The 22,297-nt window shown below is 38.9% G+C and overlaps 1 protein-coding gene across 3 annotated transcripts in view; it reads right to left on the bottom strand.

Annotated features, from left to right (window-relative positions):
- The window catches only part of Arhgap18 (Rho GTPase activating protein 18), a 136,889-nt gene that overhangs the window by 55,336 nt on the left and 59,256 nt on the right, over positions 1 to 22,297 (bottom strand). For 2 of the 3 annotated variants that reach the window (XM_031380656.1, XM_031380658.1), the window contains exons 2-4: positions 7,687 to 7,886; positions 5,355 to 5,590; positions 840 to 903 (exon numbers count right to left, since the gene is read on the bottom strand). In XM_031380656.1, the coding sequence (XP_031236516.1) occupies positions 840 to 903; positions 5,355 to 5,590; positions 7,687 to 7,886 (500 nt within the window). Of the gene's footprint in view, positions 1 to 839; positions 904 to 5,354; positions 5,591 to 7,686; positions 7,887 to 19,832; positions 19,948 to 22,297 lie in introns of those variants that run through there. The other variant, XM_031380657.1, reaches the window with a different exon arrangement.

Raw genomic sequence — 22,297 nt, 5'->3', positions numbered from 1 at the left:
TTGGTTTGGTTTGGTTTGATTTTGGTTTGAGACAGGGTTTCTCTGTATAGCCCTGGCTGTCCTGGAACTCACTCTGTAGATCAGGCTGGCCTCAAACTCAGAAATCCACCTGCCTCTGCCTCCCAAATTCTGAGAATAAAGGGGTGTGCCACCATTGCCCGGCTGCATTGGTGTTTTTTAAGTAACTAGTAGACTGATATTTTAAGCCTCAACCTAGGACCTGAACTAAGAAAGTTTTCCCTTCTTATAAACACAATAGCTGTAAACTTTTTCTTCATGGTGCTTAATATAATCTTTGTATTCATTTTAATTTCTAATTCATCTCTGAAATAAATGTTTAATGTGAAATGCATGAAAAGGAGAATTGTAATTCATTTTTTTAAAAAATAATCTCTTTTTCCTATAGGTTCCTCTAAAATTTCTAAAAACAAAACCATTTATGAATTTAGAGCTTATTCATGAACAGGGCACTAACTCCACAATCCAGAGGCATGGTATGGGAAACATGGCTTTCCAAGTCAGCTGTCTCATCTGTAAAATGTACTGAGAGAAGTTATTAGCCAGGAATAGTTCTTGAGTATACTGATTGAAGCAAAAAGCTCTGCATGCCACTTTGGATATGATAAGCATTCCTGAAGATGTATATGTACATTGAGGTCAGATGGGAATATACATAAAAATGATAAAGGGCCAACTCTATTCAGAATCATGCATTTATGTGTATTGACCTTACATTAGTACTTTCATAGGAGTTGCTCAGTAGAATTGAAGGGAATATGTTAGAGTTATAAGTGCTTATTACAGTAATTAAAAGGACAGAGAGCACAAGTCCAACATACCGTCTTTTCCTTGGCCTTTGTTTTCGTTTGTTCCAACTGACTGCAAATCTGAGTCATCTGGAGACTGAACAGAGAAAAGGAGCCACTTAGTCAGCAAGAGAACATGCAACTAGAAAAAACAGTATTGTAAATAATCCCATTATAACCTTCAGAGAACAAGAAATGGACTCAGACTTATATACTAGTCAAAGTCAGGGAACAGAGTGCCACGGTGATAATCAATAGACAATCATCCAGCGAGTGTATGATTACTCACAGCAGTGAGACACATACCAAACACAACTGGAAGCAGGAAAGAGGCCAAGATGTCCCTGTTGTGTGAGACACCTCTATCTAAATGAAATGTCAGCAACATCCATCAATGAGTAGATACATGTGGGTTACTCAAACTATGACATAGTATTTAGCAACAGCGACAAAAATAAAGTCCAAAAACATGCTTCGGCATTAATGAACACTATGCTATGTGAAATAAACAGTCACAAAAAGCCATGTATATTATGATTTCATTTATCCGAAAAGTCCAGAACAGGGAAATCACAGAGACCCAAAGATCCATGTTTGCCTGAGTATTCAGGACAATATAGGAAGTAATTGCTGATGGGTATGCATGTACTTTGCAGGACGTGTAATAAAAATGTGTCATAGTTGACTGTGATGATGGCAGAAATCACTGGATTATACACCCCCTTTTTTATTGGTTCTAAAATATTTATTTTTTATAAATTTATACATGCATATATTCTGATCATATTCAACAACCCTTAATATCTACTCCTATTGTCCCTTGCTCTCATGGAACACCTTTTTGTTCCTCCTTCATGTTTACTTTTGGGGAGAGAGATGACCTACAAGTTTAATTAGGGTCCCTTGCATAGGTACACCCATGAATGGGTGGGGAGTTATTACTGGATCATGGGCGACTAAACAGTTACTGCACTCATGAAGAAAATAACTTCTTTTTTTTCTTACTATTGTTATTGATATAGTTTTTTACTCTGTTGCCTGGCTCACATTATGTAGGCAACCATCCGTAGACTGAGTTCTATGCGTTATTGGGTGATCATATGATATGTGGATTTTATTTCAACAATTCTATTATCAAACAAAAGTACTAGCTAATACATTAGAAGCTAAATAAAAATCTTTAAAAAAAAAAAAAGAAAGAAAGAAAGAAAGAGAAAGGTGACCAACCAAGTATGGTGGTTTCTGTTTGCATTCCCAGAACTCTGGAAACTGAAGCAGTAGGATTCTCATGAGTTTGAAACCAGTCTTGATGATATAATGGGTTCAAGGCTAGAATGGACTACATGTAGAAACCATATTTCTAATAAATAAACAAACAAATAACTGGTAATCTTAAATATGAGATAGCTCAAAGAATAATGTGCTTGCTATACAAACACAAATATGAAGAGCCAAAGCTGAATCCCAGCATGCATGTGAACACCTGAGCTATACATGAAGACCCAAGTTCAAACCTGGCATTCAGGGTAAACACCTGGCCTTTAGAAGCACAAACATGAAGACCCAAGTTCAAACGCAGTAAGCATGTAAACACCTGGGCAGGGAAGTATGCATCTGGTAGAGACAGGTAGATTCCTCAAGCTTTTTGGCCAGCCATTCTAGCCAAATTAGATAACTGTGGCTTCAGTAAAAGATTCTATCTCCAAAAATAAGATGGAGAGTGATTGGAAAAGACATTCAATGTTGACGTCTGGCCTCCAAACATGTGTGTACACACCCATATATACAAGTATGCACGCACAAAATAGGTTGTTTAAAGGAGAAATGTGAGATAAACTAAAACCAACTGGCAATAAGTAGTGATATATTAAAAGGAATTCTTTTGTTTCTCTAAAGGAATTGCTGCCATGAGCCATGACACCTTAGAGATGGCCCTTCAAGGGTTATAAATATGATGAATTAGAACTGACTCCAGATGGGGTTCTGTAAGAGTTTTTCGGGGTAGGGGGAGCATCAGGAAAGAGCGCCTGGGCCAGTCATACAAAGAGATCTATTTGAATGAATTACTTTTATTAATCACTCTACTGGATTTCACCTATACATTCAAAAACTAGCCTGTCTAGTTTCCTTACAACACAACCTCAGATATATACGTCATATGTACATCCTATATGTAAATATGTATTTGTATATATATTTGTGTGTGTGTGTGTGTGTGTGTGTGTGTGTGTGTGTGTGTGTGTTATCCACAAAGGGTTCTGCTCTCTCACAGTTTTACAAAAATCACCGAGACTGGCATGAATATGTCATTAACATATGAGTTAAGAGACCTAGAGTACTCAAGACAATGTCAAGTCACAGAAGCAACACATTGTATGGTCAAAGGTACACCTTAGTTGGTTACAATAGGACATTCTCCTTCCCTCTGCCAATAAGTCTGCAGAAGGCTGGCTTTCCATGGCACCCAGGAACACAACCAGAATTAATATTATATATAGATATATATTTGGAGTATGTGGTCAGTCTATTTTTATTAGTAATTGAAGATAGGGATCCATATGGATACATTTAGGCATTACATTTCCTGGTCTCCAACACATGCTTTGTGCTTAAGTATGGACACCGGAGAAGCTGAATACACATTTACCCCAGAAGAGAATAACCATAAGCAAAGATGGATTCGTAAGTGTTGGGGCATGGAAAGTCATCTTCTAAAGAATGGTGGTATTTCAACTAACTGTATCCAGCAAAAGACAATACTATCTTAATTTGCTTGTGTTACTTCTCTCTTAATGACACCAAACCGATAATAAAAGTCACCAATGATCTTAGGTTCTAAACCATGTGGGTTAGATTTTTCTAGGAATTTGCTGTGAAAATAAAAATTTTCTTCTAGCACCAAGTAGCAACATTGTTCTCAAGACTAGCAGGAATCTCACACTCACAAGTCTGCCCATTCCTGCTTGTCACTTCCTCTGAGCTTTCTTAGTGGCCAGGGCTAGTGAGGAAGCAATGTTCTTTAATTTGGAAGGAAATATCATATTGTATATCCTTATTATTCATTTTTCTATAATTGGAAACCTACTTCCGTCCTTCAGCACTGGTACATGTCCCAAACAACCACTGGCTAGCAAACAAGGATGTAACCTATACAAGTGCCTGGAGCAATCTAGTGACACAGGAATTTCCTGTAAATGGGTTGAATTTGATCTGCAGTTGGCCATGCAAGCACAGTTAACAGCCTGCAACTGAAAGGAGTTTTGCAAAAAAGCAAAATAATCACAGAAAGTAAAGGCTCTCTACATACCAACACCACCACCAACAAAGTGCCTTCGATATAAGTGCTTCCATTCTGCTTTTTATGAAAAGCCATAAAATTTTTATCACCCTTTGCTTATACTATAAATGGACTCTCAAGTTCAAACTACTTACTATCGGAGTCATGTTGGAAAGTGGAAGTGCTGCAGAAGAGAAAATGCTTTACAGACAGACAACCTTGGGTTTAGCATCTACAGGACATTGAGCAAGTTACTTAAAGTCTATGAACCTCAGCCATAGGATGGACATGATAGCACCTCACTCAGAAGATAGCTGAAGGGATTCAATTAGCTCAAGCAGGTAGAGCAGTTAGCTCAGTAGCTACGCCAGCAATTGCTACTGTTAATGTTGTCATTTTAACCATTATTCAAGAATCCTTCCAATGATTTCAATGAATTTCTAAACCAGAGCTGATGAGGCCAGTAAACAAAATCGTCTGTGCTCTTAAAAATATCATTTAGTTCAGTGGATTTTTCCTTGTTGGTAGCAAGACCTTTTTGAAAAAAATTCCATATGATTATTTCAATCCGACGCAAGCTCCTTATTTCCTTACAGGAAAGCTTTGGGTGTCCTATCAATGAGCTATGCTGCACAGCACTGTTCAGGGCCACAGAGTTCTAGTACTTCTATATCTCCTAAAGTCTCTTCACTTAACACTCTTCTACTTCCATCAGAATCAGCATCTTCCATGAAAACATTAATTCACATCTATGTGCCATATAAGGTGCAGGGGGCTAGACACAAAGAGGATATTTCTTCACATCTCAAGGATCCAGCTCCTGGGTTGCTATCACTTCCCTTATACTCCACTTCTACCTATCCTTCAGCGACTTGGAAATTCAATGATTTCCTGAAGCAATAAGAGATAAAGATGAATGCCCTGGATCCTGCTTTTCTATCAGAAAAAAACTGGCACCCAAGCTGTGTAGAAGGTCCTCTCCCCTACTCTCTCCAACTCAGTGGTGTGACAGGCACATCTACTCTAAGGAACCCATACTCCCTAGAACAGAATTATTGCAGGGAATTTGAACTTGTTGAGGTATTTGTTTCTCAGAGGTAACTTCTAGAAGGGTAAAACTCAAGGACGCTGGTTCACTGCCCAACACAGTGCTTTGACACTGAGTAGAGAACAAGTGCTCATTAAGTTTGTAATGACTTGAATTAAACTGGACTGGTCCAAATGACTCTAAGCATTTCATCATTTGCTTTTATATCAGAAGAGAATCTTACTTTTCCTTGTGCCTCTCTCTGCTGAGCAAATATGTCTCTGACGTCAGGAATGTGATGTTGTTTGTTTTTCTTCCTCAAGGTCTGGGAGACCGTTTCTACCCTTTTCTGAACAGCTGCTGCCTGAGTCCGAGTCAGCGTAGATAAAAACACGATGCTTTCCTGTGGGTCATCAGCAGACTCCCCAAAAAGATTGGACAGACCCACCTCTTTGAGCCATTCTTCTTCCAGTTCTCCCTCTAAAATAGTTTTTTAACAAAAAAGAAATGGTTTTGAAATCGCAAAGAATAAATCATTAATATTTTTAGACTATCAGAAATCCTGAGTGTTATAATAGTGCTTCTATTATAACCAAGCCATGGAGCTGAGAATTATTATTCAAAACTTGGACAACTGCCATCCTCTCTGGCCATAGTGATAGCAAATTTTGGGTCAATTTCATATATTCTTAATTAAAAATTTTAAAACTGTTTCACATATAATTAACCTCTACAAATTCCTGCATATTAATAGGGAAGGCTGTACTGTCATTCTCCTAGATGTGAGCAAGCAATGAAGAGAGAACTCATTCCAGTGGGTGACACAGAAGTTGGTGTTCCAAGCATGCAAGGAGGCCTGAATTTTTGGCTTGAATTCAAGGATATCTTGGAGCCCAACACTAATCTCCAAAAGGGTGTGTTTTCTCAGTTCCATGTAGCTAATGAGGCATATGGCAAAGTAGTGAAAAAAATGTAACTGGGAATTTCAAATTAAATTTTCAAATTTTTTTCTCAAATGAGTACATCAGATAACACAGATATTCAAGAATTCTTAAAGCACATTATTTTCAATCAAAAAGAGAGATTGAATGAAAACTAATTAGATAATGAAATCAAGTGAGAACAAGGAAAGTAGGAATTCAATTATAAATTACAGTTACCTTCCATGTCTGTGATCTCTACATATGTTCAACTAACCTAGATTTGATGTGTTGCTAAAAGTAAACTGATCTGAACATAGGTATCAACTATTTTTCCATTCTTTTATTTGTCTATTTTTATTTTTCTTTAGACAGTCTCACTATGTAGCAGACTCTAAGTTTTGGAGCCCTCTATAACAGACTCCTTCATGCCTGACCTAAACACAACATCATACCTACATTGATAGTACTGTATAGTACTATATAGTACTTTGTATTGCATCACATACTCTAAATAACAAAGAAATGGTTTCAAGAGTACAGTACATAAATAGGCTGATACAAATCATAAAAGGCATTTTAGTATCTACCTGTTGATTAGAGCACTCCAGGCTCTAGAAGTTCTGGAACCAATCATTTCCTGTATATCAAGGGATTCTATATATCTAAGACCTAATATCTAAGACCTAATGAAGCTTATAGAAAAACAGATGGAAAACTAGAATAGAGTCACCTCAAATACCATGTTTAGAGAGAAATAAAAAAGGACAGGTCACAAAATACACAAAAATGTCTACACCCCATTTCAGAACCTTCACTAAATTTAATTCTGCTTTTTCTTGTATAAACTAAATGGGAGCCAAGAGATCTACTTCCTATCATCTGTGTTACTCATGACTGGTGTCTGTTCTTCCACACTAGAGTAACTCCTTGAATATAGAAATCAAGCATCAATAGCCTGGGCTTCAAGGAAAATAGCTAGCCATTGCGATTATTGATGAATAGACACACATACACACACACATACACACACACACACATACACACACACATACACAGACACACACATACACACACACACATACACACATACACATACACACGCACACACACAGGCTGCTTATACCTATCTGACATGCAGAAATGTATTGGCTAGAAACAAGACGAATACCCTGAAGTGTTGAAAAGACTACCATATATGGAAAAGCAGAACAAACTTATTTGTTCTTCCTTAAAGGAGAAACATTACAGCAACACACTCTGAGGTAGACGAAAACAGACTTCAAAACAACATACTTCTAACAAATCAAGCTACTTGACAAATGGAAAAACTGAATCACTGTGAAGTTGGAAGCTCACCATCACCATCCATACTTCCTGGAGATGAAATAGCCCTGAGGTTAATATATTACAGAAGCAATTAAGTGAGTGTAGATGATTTTTAAGCTGCAAGTCTAACTCACTGAATCTCTAATAGAATGGGTATGTTTGTGCCAGGTACAACACTTGTACCTGGTAACTGAACTCTTTTATCTGTTATTATCCAGTAACCTTCAAGTTCAAAGGCAACCAGCAGTGTTATTTGGGGTCTGTTCCCTTCTTTTCTGGACATCCTTTTCTACTAATAAAGACATATCTTATTCACACAGACATTACCATCAGGCTCTTTGACAACTATGGCCTCTTGACTTTCTTGGCGATTTTCATTTGACCTCTTGATGTTTTCTAGTTCTGTCCAATACGCTTCCATTGATACTTCATCCAAAGAATCCTGAGAACTTGATCGATCAAATGGAGGTCTTTCGGAAACTTTGGTGGAGCTTTCTTGGTTTATGGAGTATTGGCCACATCTGCGACTATAAATGCAAAACAAAATGTGGTTCATTTCAGATGAGAAACTGGTACCATTTCCAAAACATCACAGTACAGAGCTGCAAAGTCTAGAAAGTCCTTAATTCACCCTTGTTTTGTTAATTGAGGGGTATTATGGTCATTAACACTCCAAGGGAAATGGTTTAATGATTCATTTAAGTTCCGTGCTCTATTGAATAGAATGACAAGAAAAAGGAAATGACTACTAACCTGCCCTTTCTCTTAGATACATTTAAACATGACAGTTTGTATTTGGAAAGCAGTAGAGTAACACTTGATTATTTGATATTCACAAAGAAATGGGGAGTAAATTTTATATGGTGCATAATTTTTATCAATTATATTTATATACCAAACTCAACCAACTTATAAGCAACTGTTGCTACCCATGAATAAGGTACTATTGCCATTTCTACCTTATTTTCCATAGTGAAATATACAGAAGCTAATTTATGAAATTTCCTTTTCAGTCTACTGAAGAAAGGACTTTAGAAACTTATAAATGCACTCATAACTTGTACACATAAATCATTTCTAACATGTCTAAATACTCATTTACTGGAAATTCTGAATAACTTGAAATAGCCTCAGACATTTCATGTTATTTATGAGAAGGATGAATTGAATGAGATTTGCTTTCATTATATTTATTTGTTGTGGGTAGGAGAGTGTTCACAAATCATGGAGTATGTGTAGAAGTCAAGGCACAACTCAGCAGACTCAGTTCTCTCATGCTATTGTGTAGGTCCCTGGAACTGAACTATGGTCGTCAGACTTGGCAGCAAGTGATGCCTCGGCAGAGAACCTGCTGCATTCTCAGAAGCGCTTAAGTGAGATCTTTATGACATCAACTACTTTTCCTTAGATTCAATACAACCTACTTCTGAAACTGAAGTATGAGAATCTACAATAAAAACTAATACAGAATAGAAATTCATTTTTATTTCTTATTATTTACAGATAGAAAGAAAACGGCACATAAGCACTTCAAAGAAACAACACTTTCATCTCTGGTGTTTTTTTTTTCTTTACATAAAATGATTTTTTTTTTTATTTAAAAAGTATTGTTTGAGCGGGATAATAGTTGGTGGAAAGTGTTTTATTATTCTAATTTTAAAGTGTATTTTATCTCCCAAGAAGGACAGCTAAGAAGCAATAATTGCTAGACCAGTTTTATTTCCTGTACATATTAACAGTAAGGAGAAACATAATAAAATAAAATTTGTTAGTAATCCATCAATGATATTCTCACATCTAAACTACTCCTTCCAATAATTATTTAAAGAATAGGCTCTTAATGCTGTGTGAGGTATTGGGTCCCTAAACTCAGACAAATCTATCCAATTGAACTTCAAATAGTTTGTTAAAATGGAAAAAATGTCAGAAAAACTTCCAAGGAAATGGGCCATGACTGGGCAGTTAGCTGTGATGTGCTAGTAGGCAAGGTTTATTTGCTAAGGCTGTTCTCGGGATCTTACCTATTTTATTAATGCTGCTTGCGAGAATGAAAGGAAGGGACATGGCAGTCTGTCCTTGGAGTAGGGTCTTGCACCTGACCCTAGCAACCTCAACCCTCAGTAGACTAGGCCAGCAGTATTGCAAATGTAAGGTCACCTTGGGCTAATGAGTGAGACACCCACCCCATAAACAATACCTCTTTCCCTGACAACAACCTTGAAATGGATTTCAGGGACAAGGTTCACAAAGAAATAGAGGAAAGTTTGAGAATCTCTTTCATCCGGTCTCCATTGTCCACTGTGGGTCCTTAACTCAAAGGCTATATATATATATATCCATCCTCCTCCTAGCCCACTCATCCAGGTTGTCACAGGACTGCAACTCCCAAATACTTATCACTGTATAGTCATGACTGTCAGTGTATAATTTTCAGTCTTTTGTTTGTTTGGTTTTGGTTTTTCCGAGACAAGGTTTCTCTGTGTAGCCCTGGCTGTCCTGGAACTCACTCTGTAGACCAGGCTGGCCTCGAACTCAGAAATCCGCCTGTCTCTGCCTCCCAAGTGCTGGGATTCAAGGCGTGTGCCACTACTACCCGGCTGAAATTTCAGTCTTAATTGAAAATCATTCCTACAAAGTCACTCTGTCTCATAAAATGTTTACATTTCCAGAATTAGCAGCTCTTGTGTGTGGATCACGTCCTTAATCAGGACAGCTGTCAGGATACCTAAAGCCAATTCACAGATGTTCCCCATTCATTTTTGCTGTTGCTTATTTCATGATAACTATGTGATCATCATGCCTTTCCTTTTGTTTTCTCTCTCACTGTAGTATAAAACTGGCTGCCATTTTCTTAATCCATACCTCTGGTTCTTCCGGTCCCTGTTGGAGACTAAGATAAAGCCTATGAACTGGGAGAAGTATAATAACTAATACCAAATAACTTGGATTATCTATTCACAGGAAAGAGGTGCAGCTGAATAGAAGAACATTAAGTCTTTCATTCCTGAAGGAAATGTGTTTATTCTGGCAAGAAATTTCTGATAAATTTCCATTAAGATAGCATGTGCAGAAAAATTCCAGGGCACTGAATTACAGCATTGTTACATAGCTTCTCTATCAAGCCCTGCCTTAAAAACATTCACAGAGCACAAACCTCAGCACTGATGAAATGACGTAATATTGTGACTTGGCTAGATTTAGGTGCTTAATCTATTTTAACATAAAAAAAAAATCATGAAATCATGAACTCTTTGTTTTTATTTTTTAATTTCTTTTTGTATTACTGGTAAATATTATTGGACTATATTTTCCATTTTAAATATTAGAATAATAAATAATGGGATACAGCAAAATGTTCGATAACTTCCTACCCTTTACGGATTCTGTCAATCTGGTTTTCTCTTTTTTTTCTCTTAATACAAACTTTCTTTCAGGTGTGGCCAATTCACATACCATATACCTGCTTTCTTTTGAAAACATAACTTTTACCCTACAGACAGACAAGAGCTAAAAGTCAGGAAACTTCTTAAAACTATCCTGGTAAGGGGTCGGTTACCCTATTTTCTCTTTTTTGTTTTCCAGGTCTTTTATATTAATGCTGATTCTGAAACGAGTTGAAAACCATAAAGCATCATCTGCTAGGTGTAATAAAGTTGAGCAGAAGGAGATTTTATTTCCACATGATCTTAGGCAGCACGTGGTGCTGAAAACATTTCCTTGTGCTTTTTTTTAATCTATTATGAAGCTGAAAAAAATTAAGCAGTATTCATTTGCTAAGAATATAATGCTTTTGGAAGAACAATATCGCAAAGAAGAGGAACAAAACAATGACAAAGAAGACAATAAAAAATATGACAAAGAAAGAGTAAAACAAGTAAACAAGAAGGAAGAAGGAGGAGGAGAAGGGAGGAGGAAGAAGGAAGAGGAGGGAGGAGGAAGAAGAGGGAGGACATAGAAGAAGAGGAGGAAGCAGGAGGAAGGGGGAAGAGGAAGAAAGAGGAGGAAGAAGGAGGGAGGAGGAGGAAGAAGAAGGAAGAGGAAGAAGCAGGAGGAAGAGGAAGAAGGAGGAAGAAGAGGAAGAGTAGGAAGGAAGAGGAAGAAGAAGGAAGGAGGAGGAAGAAGCAGGAGGAAGAGGAAGAAGGAGGAAGAAGAGGAAGAGTAGGAAGGAAGAGGAAGAAGAAGGAAGGAAGAGGAAGAAGGAGGAAGGAGGAGGAAGAAGAAGGAAGGAGGAAGAGGAAGAAAGAGGAGGAAGGAGGAGAAAGGAGGAAAAAAGAGGAAGACAAAGAAGAGGAGGAAGAAGGAGGAAAAAGAAGAGGAGGAAGGAGGAGGAAAAAGAAGAGGAGGAGGAAAAAGAAGAGGAGGAGGAGGAAGAGGAGGAGAAAGAGACAGCAAATGCAAAACAAAAAGCAAATGAATGAGACAGGAGATAAATGAGCAGCATTGTTCTTTGTGGAACCACCTTTAAAATCCAGCTTCAGAGAGGCCATCTGGGTGCTCATAGCTGCTGCTACACTCAGTCTCTGCCTATGTCCCTCATGCCCTGAGGTATGCCACTATGATCCTACGACAGAATGAGAACCAAAAAAAAACCAAAAAAAACAAAAAACAAAAAACTGCACAGTGACCTTATGAAGACAGTTTAGATTTTGAGTCCCCTAAAAGGAGTTTTAATTCCTCCATGTCCCCAACCACATTTTGAAAACCACTAATCTTCCACTTCTCAAAAATACCAATGGTCTGAAAAGGAGCAACGTGGCTGTATGGGTGGAGCTCCAGAGAGCCCTGCTGAGAGAAGCAGGGATGCCTCCTAGTGCCTCTTGACTTACTTCATTGTTTCTTTTCATTTAGTTTTACAGACTTCCATTTAAAAAAAATGGGATTTATTCTAATAGTATCTTCATAATTACAGTATGATGACAAAGAATTAAAATATCATTTCAAAAGCCCTGCCTTGTCAGTGTCCCTCATCTATTCCTAAAAAAAGAAGAAAGCAACTTCCCCATCAACAGGGTATTTGATGGTAGATATTTCTTCTGTGCCTTTGGGTCATCCATGGTTTCTTTCCTAAAGTCACCAAAAGGCAGATTTGTTTGTAGCTATAGGATATGAATTGGAATTCATATTTAGCAATCCGGTCCAATTTTTATTTTCTGTATCCTACCTCCTTAAGGCTTAAAAAAACAATACTTCACAGTATGGTTTTGGCATGCTTCTGAATTAAAAGAAAGTAGAAGGCCCTAGGAGTATTCTCTGAAGCAAGGACTTATCTAATTTTCTCTTTCTCCTTCTTCCCCAAAGCACACAAGGACTCTTACATCTTATCTGAAGAAATAAGCTTCTCAACGAAATGCAAGCTTCTTAAACACCTTCCCTAGGAACCTTGCCAAGTAACCAGGATGCCTCAGCCACTCGAGAGGGAGACACCAGCAACCCGTGCTATACTCAAATGGACTCTCCATCAGTTCTTATGATGACATAATTTGCAATATTTCTAGAGAAACTCAATCTGCAGAAGATAATATTTGCATTGATATGCTGTGTCCTTAACTTGTGGCTCCTATGCCTAGAGATGAGAGCAACCTGGTTCCAATGTGTGTTCTGCACCTTGGGGCTCATTCCTTTCTACTAAAACTCATTTACTATTCCCCAGAAAGTGCCAATGGCTCCCTGGCTCTATTTCTCTTTCCCCTATAGAGAGTATTTCTGCTTCTTTCATCTGACCCGCTCTGAGTTGCATATCCTGAGGGCCTCTGATGCACACAGCATGTTAAACACACGCATAAGCCTTTTCTCCTGGCAATCTGTCCACTGTCAGTGTGTGTCAGAGGACCTGTGGAAGGCAGAGAGAATCCTCCACCTACTTAGGTCTCCATGTAATGCTTCATTTCAAGACTGACCCCTTATTTTATCCCTTGCAAAGGCAAAACGTTTTGTGACCTTCTGTTTCCTTGAATTTCTTGGATAACAGACCATGATTTTGTATTTCATTTTCTTTTTTTTAATCATTATCAATTGGCTCTGAAATTATTATTATTTTATTAGATATTTTCTTTATTTACATTTCAAATGATATTTCCTCGCCCAGTTTCTCCTCCAAAAATAAACAAACAGACAAACAAAAAAGCCCTGCTCTCTCCCCCCTCCCCCTGCTCACCAACCTACCCTTTCTCCCTTCCTGGCCCTGGCATTCCCCTACACTGGGGCATAGAACCTTCACAGGACCAAGAGCCTCTCCTCCTATTGATGACTGACTAGGCCATCCTCTGTTACATATGCAGCTGGAGCCATGAGTCCCACCATGTATACGCTTTGGTTGGTGGTTTAGTCCCTGGGAACTCTGAGGGTACTAGTTAGTTCATATTGTTGTCTGTCCTAAGGGGCTGCAAACCCTTCAGCTCCTTGGGTCCTTTCTCTAGCTCCTTCAATGGGGACCCTGAGCTCCAATGGATGGATGCAAGCCTCCACCTCTGTATTTGTCAGGTACTGTCAGAGCCTCTCAGAAGACAGCTATATCAGGCTCCTGTCATCCAGCACTTGCTGGCATCCGCAATAGTGTCTGGGTTTGGTGATTGTATTTGGGAAGGACCCCTTATTTTATCCCTTGCGAAGGCAAAAAGTTTTGTGACCTTCTGTTTCCTTGAATTTCTTGGATAACAGACTATGATATTTAATTTTCTTTAAAAAAGAAGAAGAAGAAGAAGAAGAAGAAGAAGAAGAAGAAGAAGAAGAAGAAGAAGAAGAAGAAGAAGAAGGAGAAGAAGAAGAAGAAAAAGAAAGAGAAAAAAAGAAAAAGAAAAAGGGAAAAAAGAAAAAATCTAAATATGAAAAAAATTACTACATTTACCATTTTATTTCTAGTCCTACTTTTATTACTTCTACTATTAGTACTATTATCTCATCATCAATATCATTATTGTATGTGTGCATGTGTTGCACACACATTTGTGCCATGGCTTGTAGAGGTGAGAAGACAAATTTGAGGAGTTACCTCTGTTTCTATGGGTTTGAATGTGAGGAGCTGAACTTGGGCCATCAGGCTTGTGTAACAAGTACTTTTACTGTCTAAGCCATTTTAAAATCACCCTTCCCTACCTTACTTTTATCTTCATTGAAGAAATAACAAGAAATTACTAGAGTAGAGGACATAGAACAGGCAAGTAGAGATTATATTTGCATTTTACTTTGATTAGAGAAAAAAGTTTCAACTAACTTAAAGATCCTACTATAACATAGATTGTAAATCTCTCTCAACATTTGCTAGCGGAGCTCTAAAGTCTCAGGACTAAATCTTTCTCCAGTGTAACTCAGCAAACAGATGGAAAAACTTGTCCTTTTCAGGGGTCAGTTTATTATACCAAATAGACCCTCAAGGATAGAACTTACTTCTGTCTGTCTCAATAGATATATTTTTGTGAGCTTATGAATAGCTAGACTAAATGTAGTTGATGAAACGACCTATAGTTGACACCCCTAAATACCAATTATATTAACTGAGGTGGTCCAGTCTAAATTGACTAGACACATAATATACTAAGAGATAAGCCACTGGACACAACTCAAAGGGATCTGCTTAATCAGGTTATTTTCATTGGAAAGATGTACCTTAAATATGTATGGCACATTACAATGGTGGCCAAATCAAGGAAATCCCCAGGGAAAAGCTTTACATCCTGCTTTTTGCCTGTTGTGCTGCCTTCCCATGCGTCTAGTAAGGCCACCTACTGTCTTATTTTTCCATTACTGTGACAGGATACCATGACCAATGCAACTTACTGAAGTAAGCCTTTAATGTGGGCTTAAAATTCCAGAGCATGAGTCCATGAGCATCATGGTGGGAGCATGGAAGCTGGCAGGTAGGTATACCATGGGAACGGTAGCTGAGAACTTACATCTTATCCACAAGCATGAGACAGAAAGAGAGTTAACTGGGAATAATGTGTCCTACTGAAACCTCAAATTCCACCCCCAATGACATACCTTCCCCAACAAGGCCACACATCCTAATCCTTCCCAAACAGTTCTACCAACTAAAGACCAAATATTCAAATATATGACCCTATGGAGTCTATTCTCATTCAAACCACCACATCTACCCCATTTCCATCTTCTTTTCCAGCTCATCTCTCTCATCAGTTCTGCTGCATCTGCCACTGACATCAAAACACAGATTCTTTTGCTTTCCAACATAGTCTGAAGACCAGTGGCTCTCCAAGAGTACTCTAGATCTTCAGTACCAGAATGGAATTGTGGAAACATCTCATGGACAAGAACGTATGGCCATTGTTACCCTACCTAGATGGTATCATATAAGCCAATCTATCAAACCCTCTTTTTTCTTTTTTTAATTAAGTTAATTAATTAAGTTACATTTTGATCAGTTTCCCCTACTCCCCACCATCCTCCAGTTCTGCCTTTCTCCTCTGAAAAGGGAAGTCCTCCCACGGCTAACAATCCACCTTGGTATATCAAGTTGCAGTAGGACTAGGAACACCTTTTCCTATTACTGCTCAGCAATGCAGACAAGTTATGGAAAAGGGATCCAGAGGCAGGCAACAGAGTCAGATAAATCCCTCTTCTTTCTGTTAGGAGTTCCACACGAAGACCTAGATGCACAGCTGTTATATGCACAACTGTGCAAAGGGCCTAGGTCTATCCCATGTATGCTGTCTGTCAAACTCTCTAGATTGCTATATTAGTCTATTGTTCAGCTTCTCTATAATACCCTGGCTAATATAGCAATCAAGAGAAAAATACATTTAAAGTCAAGCCATACTTCTTTTAAAGGCACAGAAAGACACACGTATATACACAAGGACAACCATAAATGCTAAACTCCCATACTTTAACACCTGGGCTATGACTACTTAGTGCCTGACTTTGGTCACTTATGATGCTATTCACAGACATATATGAAGCTTAATGCCTATAGATAAATCATACTCCCCAGAAGTCCAGAATCAAGAAATGCAGTATGTTCTGCAATTTGTACTTCCTAGAGAGAGAGTGTGATGCCTACCTATCTACCCAGGTATGAATCTTGCACAAATGGCCCACAAAATAAGAACAAATAACTATTATAGGAAGACCTGCCTCCTCTCAGTGTCAGGGTCTCTTCTATGATATCTCTTTTGTAGTGTTTTTCAGTAAATTCATCATCTTCTCACATCCTTGATAAATTTTTGATATGCAGTTAATTTAGACACAGCCTGGCCTAACTCCATTGGAGTTAGTAGCTGATACAGAACCATGCTGCAAGCAGTTAGCAGTAGAGATGCTAGGGGAACAATCTGTCATAACTGCAAGATTACCTGCCTCTTAGGAGGAATTAAAAGGCTATAATCAAACCTGTTAGCTCATAACAAACTGTAGGAGACAACACAAAGACTTTCAGAACCTCCTACCCCCCCACACCCCCACACAAGATAATAGGCGAATCTGCTTGGACTCTCCCTTATGTCTATTCATGTCTTTAACTGCTGTCAGTCAAGCTACAAGGCCTACTCCGAGCCCCACGCTCTTGGAGTTCTCCTTTTTCCCTTCTGGTAAGAGGTAGGTAAAACACACGCTTCTACAAATACTTTTAGAAACTAATGAAGAACCAAGAATCTTTTTCTAACTTTTCAAAATGTTACCATATGCTTTTACAAGCTTAGCTCATTCTTCTCCCTCCCTTGTCATCCTAAAAGACCCAGCTCTGAGGGAAAGCTTCTAAACCCATTCTGAAGCCATTGATCAACTGGCATCATTACTCATGTCAAGTCATGCCTTGCAGTAGCATCAACAGTGTGCCTGGCTTTCACCCCTTACCACAACATTGCTGGCCTGCTGTGCTAAGCCTAGGGTTTCTTCTCATTTTCAAAATCAGTGTTCACTTATGTTTCACCTATCTTCCTGAAATCACCATGAGACAGGGTTTCACTGTATAGCCCTGGCTGTCCTGGAACTTACTCTTGTAGACCAGGCTGGCCTCAAACTCAAGAATCCAACTGTCTCTGCCTCCCGAGGGCTGGGATTATCATGGCTTTCGTTACCTTCCTTATTCCTATTCCCAAAACTTACAGATACTTGCCACATTACCTTTTCCAAAATCTTATCAAACAGCTGACTCAGTATTCACAGGGGAATGCAGGTTTGCCCTGCCCTAACTCCCAATTGAATTGACAACACCTATCCAGCCACTCCATTTATGGGTCATTATCTTATCTCCAATCATTAGCAATAGATCCTTCCTGGATTCTCCAACACACTGCTCAAGCCTTTCATGTCCTGCTCTTCTAAGGCCCTTCTCCAGATAGGTACCACCAGCCAGTCCCCCTGCCCCCATACATCTGCTCAGCTTCAAAATAATTCCAGAAGAAAAATATCCATGCTTTGTTAGTGATTTCACACTCTAGTCTGTCAGGGAATTAAATCTAAGAGGCCTAAAGCAAAGCTAAAGTCCCACACACTAAGAATTAGGCCATGACTCCCTGGGAATAGAGTCCAATGACTTACTTAAAGTGTCACACACAGACATCTGGAGGCTGTATTCTAAAGGTCCTGTGGCACCTTAGACTAGCTGAAAAAAAGTATTCTGCAGTAAAATATATTATTTCAACAAGATAGTGAGTTGCTCTAAAACATAACTGGCATCATCCTGGACCATGACTTCAAATATAACACATTAAAAACAAACCAAACTTTGTTTTACAAATGTTTTTTAAAGTTTTCAAATTTTGCTCTTCTTCATTCACATCATCTCCCTGATGCCTATAAGAAACGTGCTTCTAGCCAGTGGTTTCCTTTCATTCCAGCAGAGATAGTAAGGAAGGCATCCATACTCCAGGGAATGAGAAAGCTGATAAGACCCTGTAAAGGCCCATCAGAAACTGCTCAGTTAGGATGACTGGGAAGAGCTGTAGCCTATGAATGACCAAGTCAATTCTTTCCTTTGGAAGTGAATGCTGGCTGTGGTTTAGCTGAAAGAATTATTAGGAGTGGCTCTGACACCTAGGAACAAAGAACCTAACACTGCTTAAGGCCAGAGAGAAACTGATTAGCAAACAACACTACAGTGCCCCTCCCACCACCCAGGGGTCAACATTCCAGGGAAATACCTTTCTTCTCTTTGTTTCTGTCTTTCTGTCTTTCTTTCCCTCCCTCTCTCTCTGTTTCTCTGTTCCTCCCTCCCTCTCTCTGTCCCTCCCTCCCTCTCCCTGTCCTTCCCTCACTCTCCCTCCACTCCCTCCCTCTCCCTCTCTCTCCATGTCTCTTCCTCTCCCTCTCCCTCTGTCTCTCCATCTCTCTCTGTGTCTGTGTCTCTGTCTCTGTCTTTGTCTCTCCATCTCTCTCTGTCTGTCTCTGTCTGTCTCTGTCTCTCTCTCTGTCTCTCTGTCTCTCTCTGTCTCTCTCTGTCTCTCTCTCTCTCTCTCTCTCTCTCTCTCTCTCTCTCTCTCTCTCTCTCTCTTTCTCTCCAGCCTAATTGTATCCTTTTAAGGACCACTAAATTAATTTTTCACTTTTTATGTAAGCTGCCATCTTTTATGATTTTTGTTAAAGACAAAAAAATCAAATTAATTTCTTTCAGATTTTCCTTTAAAGGTTAAGTCCCTGAACATCCTATGTATTGTTGTTATGTGGTCCTTCAGAGCATCCATCCAACTGTGGCATATAGCAAAGCAACAGAAAATGAAAGTGTTCTAGAGATGAATGAAGAGGGTCTTGGGGTATAGCCCAGGCTATCCTAGAATTCAGAAGCATTCTACCTCAGCCTACTGGGGACTACAAGTACATTTGACCACACTGACTTTACACAGAAGAGGAATGAGCAAATGAATGGATTATCATCTATTTACCCAGCATTTATATGAACAAAACTAGAAGAAAAGTATACTGGCAAAGTTCAGATGCAGTTCTGAATACCTGGCTCTATCACTTCCACTAAATATATATAAAATAAACTCATGCATCTTTGGGTTTTGTAATTGTTGTTCCTTTTGTTTTGCCTTAAAAGCTTTTCATCCTGTGTCAAAATTACTACAAGAATAAACAGACAACAGACACTACCATGAGGTCTATTAAGAAGTTAGAGAAGGCACAAAGAGGACTTAGGAGAGATGGCTGGGAACAGACTGTAGTCATCCAATCCTTTCTTAGGAACAGATATAGGATCCATGAAACAGTAGTCACAGACGTAGCTCTTATTTAGAGCATTGGTTCCTGGTAGATTTGGTTCCTGCTTATTCCTCAGTTCCCAAAGTGTCCCTAGAGCTAGTAGTTCCTCCTAACTTATAGACATAACTCAACAACTGGCTAAATGGGAACAAGGAGTTCTTAATTTTCAAAGTTATCTTCCAAGATTGAAGCTATGTATAATGGGATGTGAAAAATACCAGGATCACTAAGACACTGGTTCAAAGTCTACCAAGTGGCATTTAAGTATCTACTCCCTCATTATGTCACCAGGACTCCAATCCATTGACACCAGGACTTACATTTAGTTTCTTCTCCAGGATTTTTTCCTTCCTCTTTTGGTCCTGACAGCTATTCAGCCCCCTGGACAATAAACAGCAGCATCTACTTTCCATTCTGTGCAAAACTCTGTAGTGTACTGTGTCCTCCAACTGTCATGACTCAACTTCATTTCTTGGTCTTTTTTTTCCCAGTGGAAGCTGGTATCATCTTGTCCACACAGACTCCCACAATCATTAACCACATCCTGCACTCTAATGGCCTGCTCATGCTTGTGTCTTCACATCTTGACTGTGTGTCTTGGCACAAACCTCTATTGTTGCTTTTCATCTTAGTCTCACTAGGTTCAAACACTATTTGCCATCACAGATACTTGTGAGTTTTTTTATTATTAATTATGGAATTCGCCCTGATTTTGAAATTTCAGCCCCTATTTAATTTCTAAAGTATTTTTATTTACTTGCATAAACCTATGGAGAAATTATAGACATGAAAAGCAGCCCCCTGAGAAATGTGAGAAAACCTAACATTGACAAAAGCATTGCTGGATGTCTCTGTGACTCTTGTCTCAAATGTTCAATTAAAAATATAATGCCCAAAGGAAAGAGAAGCACACAAGGAAGAGCTGATGAGATACTTTCTGGAGCTAACATTGTGGTTCAGGGGAAAGAAAGTTGGCCTATAGTTTGCAAAACATGCATGAAATGTTTCTGGTCTGGTACCTTAATCTCTATAATAAGAAACTATTCATTGACTATATTCTTCTGAGCTGAGCACCTTATCAGATATGGCCATTGAGTAAAGCTCCAGTTCTTTTACCTTGAGGTACATGATGAAGGAAATCCACACCAGATGTAGGAAGAATATTCCAGCTCTTCCTGAATAACAGTGGTCTGACAACTGTCTAATGTGAGCATCCCAGTTCCTAAGGATCATTATCCCCAGGATACTTATTTCCTAACACAGACTCAGGTCCTGTGGTAGCTACCTCACCTTCTACAGTGGGAATTTCCCCTTCCTCTCTCATGTTACTGTCACTGTTAAACACTCACTCTCAATGGATGCCATGCTCAGACATTCCCCTACATTTGCACCAATTATTTGAGGTTGACTACATAGCTCCTGGTGTGAATAGATGTTTTACCCCCAAATGCACCCATCAACCTCCTAATACTCAATGTGGAAGCTGGGGACTCAGAAAAATGAAGCAATGTCCTTGTAAAGGAGCTCAAAGCAGCTGCATTGCCTCCTCCTGCCCACTGAAGAAACAAAAGAAGGCATTCTTTCCCCTTTCCACCATTTGATGACATTGCCTTGCTGGATAGTCTAGTCTGGCCTGGAACTCAGTGCTTTCCTACCTCACCTGGGACCATAGGTATAAGCCACCATGCTTGGCCCTGACAGTATCTTTATCTTGGAGTTTTCAATATTCAGAACTGTAAGAAAATTCTGTTTTGGTTCTTATTTATTTATTTATTTGGGTTTTTTTGTTTCTTTTTATAAGCCACCCAAGTTAAAGAATTTTGTTTTAGCAATACCAGTAGATTAAAAACACCTTCCTGGAACCCATCCCTCCCTAGGTCTCTTTCTCTGTCTTCCTGAGTTTGCCTGAAACTTTCCTTTTCTGAGGTGGAACCTGGCTTCCTCACAATCATCAAGTGTATAGTTCTCTTCTTTATACTGTCCAATGGCTTTAAAAATGGCAAACAATGTTCAAAGCTTTAACCAACCTTTCCTCCATTTATTCTCACTACACTTGGAAATCACATTTTTTTCCACTTTAGTTTTCAAAGTTCTGCTGCTGCTTTCCTTCCAAGGAGACTATCAGTAATCAAAATATTTTCGGAGGCAACTCAAAGAGGAGACTCACTAACAAAGACCAAAGGCCATTCTGCCTCCTGACATTCCCAGAGTCAACATCTAAAGTCTCCTATCATGACTTCTATTAGTTCTCAAAACACCCTTTAAACAGGGATTAGCTCAAACAGGTCCACGAACACTGAAGTGAACATTTCCCTCAAGACTTAGCAATAAGGGAGAGAAGATGCTCCTCTGTTGGCAGAATGTTCACCTGCTGAGAACACATAAAGCCTTGCACTTGGTCCTCAATATCAAATAAAGCCAGGCATGATTGATGGTGCATGCCTACAATCTCAGGTTGCACAGTAAGTAAAGAAAGGAGGATGAGAAGTTTATGATCACCCTGTGCTATAATTGAGTGAGGCCAGTCTGTAGCATATTGAGATCTTGTATTTAAAAGAAAAAAAGAGGACTTAATTATTAATTTCAAGATCTAAGATCTAGAAAATATACATTGATTTTTGGTCAGGAATTTCTGTGTGCTGAGGGACAGCAGATCTACACAGTCTTTCAGTGTTCGCATTCATACTCTCATATTTATTCTCACTCATTTTTTCTCTCTCCTCTCCCTTCTCATCTCTCTCTCTCTTGCTCTCTCTCTCTCTCTCTCTCTCTCTCTCTCTCTCTC

This window comes from Mastomys coucha, unplaced genomic scaffold (genome assembly GCF_008632895.1).
Source record: "Mastomys coucha isolate ucsf_1 unplaced genomic scaffold, UCSF_Mcou_1 pScaffold2, whole genome shotgun sequence".
In the NCBI taxonomy this organism is placed as follows: Eukaryota; Metazoa; Chordata; class Mammalia; order Rodentia; family Muridae; genus Mastomys; species Mastomys coucha.
Note: the sequence above shows the minus strand (reverse complement) of the source record. Positions and strands in the feature narration are given on the sequence as shown.